Source organism: Spermophilus citellus, assembly GCF_964194105.1.
Source record: "Spermophilus citellus genome assembly, chromosome: 2".
In the NCBI taxonomy this organism is placed as follows: Eukaryota; Metazoa; Chordata; class Mammalia; order Rodentia; family Sciuridae; genus Spermophilus; species Spermophilus citellus.
The window spans coordinates 198,521,881-198,528,308 of record NC_138183.1 but is presented as its reverse complement, the minus strand read 5'-3'; the positions used below and the strand labels follow the sequence as shown (position 1 = coordinate 198,528,308).

The 6,428-nt window shown below is 36.3% G+C and overlaps 1 protein-coding gene and 1 pseudogene across 2 annotated transcripts; one reads left to right on the top strand and one right to left on the bottom strand.

Moving 5' to 3' along the window:
• Positions 1–947: 947 nt before the first annotated feature.
• On the bottom strand, positions 948–1,894 carry LOC308642083 (olfactory receptor 56B1-like; annotated as a pseudogene). Its single transcript has one exon. The product of its transcript is annotated as an olfactory receptor 56B1-like (transcript).
• A 3,114-nt stretch (positions 1,895–5,008) lies between these two features.
• Positions 5,009–5,944, top strand: LOC308634692 (olfactory receptor 52P1-like; the record flags this gene model as incomplete). Its single annotated transcript, XM_081268694.1, has 1 exon — positions 5,009–5,944. One exon carries the CDS (start codon positions 5,009–5,011, stop codon positions 5,942–5,944), a length of 936 nt encoding a protein of 311 aa, XP_081124820.1.
• Between the last annotated feature and the right edge of the window lie 484 nt (positions 5,945–6,428).

The following is a 6,428-nucleotide window of genomic DNA, read 5'->3' as shown; positions in this document are numbered from 1 at the left end:
TCATTTTCTTTATGCTTTGCAGCATTTTATAGGCCCTTGCATATATTCATGATAGTTTTGATTCTTCTGGACTGTAGTGTGTACATTTTTGTACTGGGATATCATGGCATCTTTGGTTATAATGTACAAATAAAAATACAGAGAAAATCTGTCATCTCTGTTTTATTGATTTCCCTTAGTTCCCCTATGTATCGTGGTAATGCTTATTTGGGAGAAACTGAAAATATCAAGCACATGTTTTCTTAATTCATCTTAATGTCTCGAAATACATTGTCATTAAAGAAAATGGTTTCATAGATCCATAAAACGTCATGTCTTTTGTCTCTCTTGTATTACCTGAAAAAATATTCATGTCTCACAAAGAAATAGATTCAGGCTAATAAAGGAAACTCTTCACATTATTTTCATCATACCTGAGACCCACGTAGAATGACCCTTTTTAATCTAACTAAAAGGAGAGTGACAGTACATAATATATGATAGATTTTCTAGCTATTGGTAGACCTGAACACCAAATTAATATTCATATTTCAATATATACCTTGTGAAATATCCCAGCTACTTATTGATAGACTCTGAGTGTATATTCAAAAGAAAACAGAAAAGATCAAAGTCCAAAGCAAAGCAACACAGGTCAGATTGAAATATAAGATAAAATATGTAATGCAATATTTCTTCTCTTCACTTGTTTTAAGATTATAAAAAGAGATACAATAACATTCTGATAGTATGACATGTAATTCATGCTCCTGTCACTTATTTCCTAGGTTGACTATGTGCACTTTTCTGTCTTGTCTTTTCAGAAGCTTTCACAGTTATTTATGTAAAAACATGAACAAAAAGGATCTGAAAGGCATGCACCCACTCCTCTGACCTCTTTGGAAGTCTAATATACAGTATAGAAGAAGCTAAAGTTCATGTACACCAAGGAGAAGATTTCTAGTGTCTTACTTCTTTTGTAAACCTAAGCAAAACACCTTCTGGAAGCCTTCTCTAAGTTCTCTGTTTCTAAGTGCATAAACCATAGATTGAGGGAAGGAGGAATGATGTTTTGCAGACGTTGAGTAGAACTGGAATCAAATCATTCTTAGTCTCTGCCAGGTGAGTTACTGAAACCACTACAACAGCCATGTAGAAGAAGATGAGGATGAGATTGGAGCTGCAAGTGCTCAGAGCTTTGGAGACACCTTCAGCAGAGTTCAGCCTATGGACAGAGCGCAGAATCAGAAAATAGGACAATACAATAAGACTTAGATCACTCCGCATTCCAAGCCATGCCAGGCCTTGACAAATACTGGGCCTCCTATCATCACAAGCCAGGCTTGTCACCCCAAGATGAGAGCACAGGCAATGTTCAATTTCATTCCTGAACCAGTAATGACGCTGGGCTGCAAGTACAGGCACTGGAACGACAAGCCATTTCTAAGCACCATGAACAGGTTAGCTTTGATGATAAAGGAATTGGTGACAATTAGAGGGTAGCAAAGAGGATGACAAATAGCTACATATCAATCAAAATCCATGCAGAGGAAGATTCCAGACTCCATGCCTAGAAAACTGTGAATGGCATAAATCTGAGCAAAGCACTCTTGGAGGCTAATGGCCTTGGCATCAAACCAGAAGATTGCCTGGATCTCTTTGGCACTATGGTGGTGGCCAGGCCCATGTCCACCATAGAGAGGATGCCCAGGAAGAGGTACATAGACTGCTTCAGAGAAGGGTCCTGGTAGATGGTGGTAAGGATGAGGATGTTTTCACCAATTGTGGAGAGATAGAGCAGTGCCAAAGGCAAGGAGAGCCAGTGCTGCCAGCTGTGAAAGCCTGGGAATCCCATCAGAATGAACTCAGAGACCTGGAATTTGGAGCTATTGGAGCCCTTGAAAGATGCAGACATATTTTTCTATGAGAAAAGAAAAAAATTTTTCAGCGTTGTTATCTCTGAATATTATCATTATTAAATATTATTTTTGAACTCTCTCTGTATAGATTGGGGCTATAACAAAATGACTGTTCCGGTCTGTCTGTTACCATAATTTAAGGTGAATTATAAGAAAGTTCTAGGATTTTAGAAAGAAAGGAAACTTAAAAGTCACAGTTTGGGGACTGGGTGTGCAACTTGGTGGCAGAGTGCTTGCCTAGCATGCATGAGCCTCTGGGTTCCATCCCCAACACTGCCAAGACAACAACAACAACAAAGACAATTATTATGTTAACTATCTAGAGAAACTTATCGTGAATCTCAAATATCCTTTTGTATCATATTCAATTATCCCATGCTAGAATATTTATTTATTGATTCTAGCCTTTCTCCAACTTTTTTATTGTTTCAGAAACTTTTTCAATTATTTGGATGTGCTTGTTTTCTTCATATTTATCCCAAGGTTCCTTGACTCAGGTGTTTATTAACTAATAACAAATAGACTTTTAGTGTAGAATTATCAATGGGTGATGAAATTTTTTGGCCATTTCATTAAAAGTTGATTCCATTGACGTTTTATTCTAGTCTACCAAAATTTTGTAATAATAAACTTCAGTGACTTACAGAAATAAACTATTTCACAGATTGGGGGTAGAAATATTTCCTTTCATAATATTTTGTGTGCCCATCTAAGGAGATCACAAAAGAATTGCTTGACAGGAAATTAAGTGATGGAAGATGACTATTTCAAATAAGAATCACATAATGGCATAGATCTTAGCACTTTTTTCCCCTAGTTGAGTCCTAAAGAACTTTGAAAAGTGGGATTAAGTGTAAGCAATATGATTTTTTAAAAAAATCATTGTGTTAAGAACAGTAACTATGATTTCCATCACCTTAAAATTTTTAGTGTGTGATACAGAATTGTTGATGATAGGTATAATGTTGAACAAAAGGTCTCTGAGATTTGTAACCACTGAGTAGGAATTTTATCCTATCTAGCAAGATGACTTATCTATCATATTGAGAAAACTGTCAGGGGATGCTCAGAATTGTTAAAAATTAAATAACTAGACTTATTATCAAAATTAGACTTATTATCTTTCCTCAAAAATTCTTGCTTTTCATATTGTCTTTATCTTGTAAGGTCACCCAACCAGTCAAGTCTGAAACAGGTTTTGAGATAAAGCAGTCTTCTTTTTCTTTTCCAGAAATTAGATGAGAATTCCAAAAGAGAACTGGAATGGGAATCATTTGGTTATACAAAACCTGCTACTTCTGTGAAATGCTTATTTATCACTTTATAGCCTCATGTTGCGTAGCCTTTTCTCTTTGGTGTATTCCCATTTGTTTTCTTTTTTTAAGCTACATGTTTTATCTATTTAATTTATTTACTAATTATAGACAAATTGTAGTTGTATTTATTTGTGGGGCACAAAGTGTTGTTAAAATTTTTAGCCAATCCCTAAAAAACAAATACCAAATGTCTTCTTTGATATAATGAGAGCAACTAAGAACAGAGCAGGGAGGAAGAGCAGGAAGAAAAGATTAACATTAAACAGAGACATGAGGTGGGAGGGAAAGGGAGAAAAAAGGGAAATTGCATGGAAATGGAGGGAGACCCTCATTGTCATACAAAATTACGTATAAGAGGTTGTGAGGGGAATGGGATAATAAACAAGGAGGGAAATGAATTACAGTAGATGGGGTAGAGAGAGAAGATGGGAGGGGAGAGGAGGGGGGATAGTAGAGGATAGGAAAGGTAGCAGAATACAACAGTCACTAATAGGGCATTATATAAAAATGTGGATGTGTAAACGATGCGATTCTGCAATCTGTATTTGGGGTAAAAATGGGAGTTCATAACCCACTTGATTCTAATGTATGAAATATGATATGTCAAGAACATTTGTAATGTTGTGAACAACCAATAAAAAAAAGAAAAAAAAATTTAATACATTGTGAAAAGATTATGTTAAACATATTAATGTACTTATCACCCAAAATATTTAATATTTAATATATAATATTAAATAAATTTGTAATATTATTTACAAATTTATTCTCAGTGATTGAAATGTTCAGTAATCAATTATTAGTTATATTCAGGATTCAGTTTAATTGACCTAAAAATCAGAATTATTTCTCCCATCTAACAGAAGTGTTGTCCCCTTTTTGCCTCAGCTGCCCATTTCTCTAACATGCAGTCTCTTGTAAATACATTTATACACTCTGCTTTTATGAGTTCCATTGTTATAGATTCCACATGAGAGAGTTTGCAGTATTTGTCTTTCTGTGTTTGGCTTATTTCACTTAGCATATTGTTCTCTAACTCCATTAATATCACAAAAGGCAGATTTTCTTCTTGAAGTCAAAGTACTATTTGTTTGTATATATCATTCCTCTTTATTTGTACTTCTCTTGATGGGCACTTAGATTGAATCCATAACTTGGCAATTGTAAATAATGTGGAAATAAACATGAATATTCAGATATCTCTTTGAAATGTTGACTTAAAACCGTTTGTGTACATACCCAGAATAGGGACTGCTGGATCATAGTGGAACTCCATGTTTAGTTTTCCCCATATTCTTCTAAATGTTTTTCCCTGGTTGACATTTGTTTCTCCCTAGTGATCCAATTAAGAGAAGCAATGAATCTGAGCTTACAGAAAAAGCATTGCTTGCCATATTTTTATTCCCAAACCTTTTTATTATGTTTTAATAGTTACATATGACAATATAATGATCTTGACATTTCATACATTTGAATCAAATGGGGTATCATTTCTCATTTTTCTGATTGTACAGGTTGCAGAATCACATTGGTCATACAGTCACGTATATACATACTGCAATAATACATACATACTTTATATACAACCAGAGATATGAAAAAATTGTGCTGTATATGTGTAATAAGAATTGTCATGTGTTCCACTGTCACTTATTTTTTAAAAAAATAATTAAAAAAATAGCAATGAAAATAAAGTTTAAAAAAGAATATAAACAAATAAAAACAACCTGCCATGCATATCTCATTGGAAGGTGTCTAAACTTTGTTTTAAACAATCACCAACAAGTTTCCATCATGCTACTCTTCAACCATTCCAGCTTCATGACCTTCACTCTGATGGGCATACCTGGCTTAGAGTCACAGCATTTGTGGCTATCTCTTCCTTTCTTCTCCATGTTTTTGGCTATCCTCATTGGCAACAGTGCTGTCCTCTTCCTCGTGATCACAGAGCCCACGCTTCACACACCAATGTACCTGTTCCTGGCCCTGCTGATGGTGACTGACCTCATATCTACTCTAACTCTGATGCCCAAGGTCCTGTGTCTCTTCTGGTTCAATGATAGAGACATAGCTTCCAGTGCCTGTTTTACCCAGATGTTCTTCATCTATGGAGCATCCGTAGTACGATCAGCCCTCCTTGTTGCAATGGCTTTTGACCGTTTTGTGGCTGTGTGTGAGCCATTACACTACAACACAATTCTGAGCCATTCTCTAGTTGGACGCCTGGGACTGCTGGCTGTAGCCAAGGGAGTGATTCTTATCCTGCCCATGCCTCTTCGACTTCAAAGGTTAACTTTCTGCCACAGGGTCATTCCTCACACATACTGTGACCACATGGCTGTGGTGAAAATGGCCTGTAGCCACACTAGACCCAATCGAATTTATGGACTCTTTGTGATCTTGCTCGTGGTAGGACTTGATCTGCTGCTTATTGGCTTCTCTTATGCCCTGATCCTGCAGGCTGTAGCACGACTCAACTCTCGAGATGCCACCTTCAAAGCCCTCAACACCTGTTCAGCTCACCTCTTTGTCATCCTGGTCACTTATGTGCCTGCACTCTTTTCTTCTGTCACCCACCATATTGGTCAAAATATCCCACCTCATGCCCATATTCTCCTCTCCAATCTCTACCTTCTCCTACCCTCGGTGCTCAACCCCATCATCTATGGTATGAAGATGAAGGAAATACGGGTCAAGGTAACCAAATGCCTGTGCAGAGGATCCAAATAGGATGCAGGTCCAAAACTAATCCTGCTAGTAAATGAACAATTAAGACAACTGACATTGCTTTTGTCCAACCATCTAAGACTCCATTGTATTTCCAAATGAGTGAAAAGGATGGTCCATGGAAGTCTGCTTTCTTTCCTCCCTCCCTTTCTTCATTTTCCTTCCTGGTGAAATACATATTCCAAAAGATTTTATTGCAAGGAAAAACATGCATCCGAATGCATAATTGAAAAGATTTCTGAGACTGGAAGTACATATTTAAAAGCATGTGTAATAAGGAAGCTACCTGTATCCGAAATGATATTCCTTTACTTGAAGTGATCTAGAGTGATGTGCATCATGCAGAAAATCGAAACTTGTATTGTTGTGATGATGAATGCCTAACTGATATGTTGTTGTTTTTGATGTTGTTGTTAATAGATTTATGATTATACATAGTAGTTAGGTTTATCTTGACAAACTCATACCTACATAGAAACTGATTTCT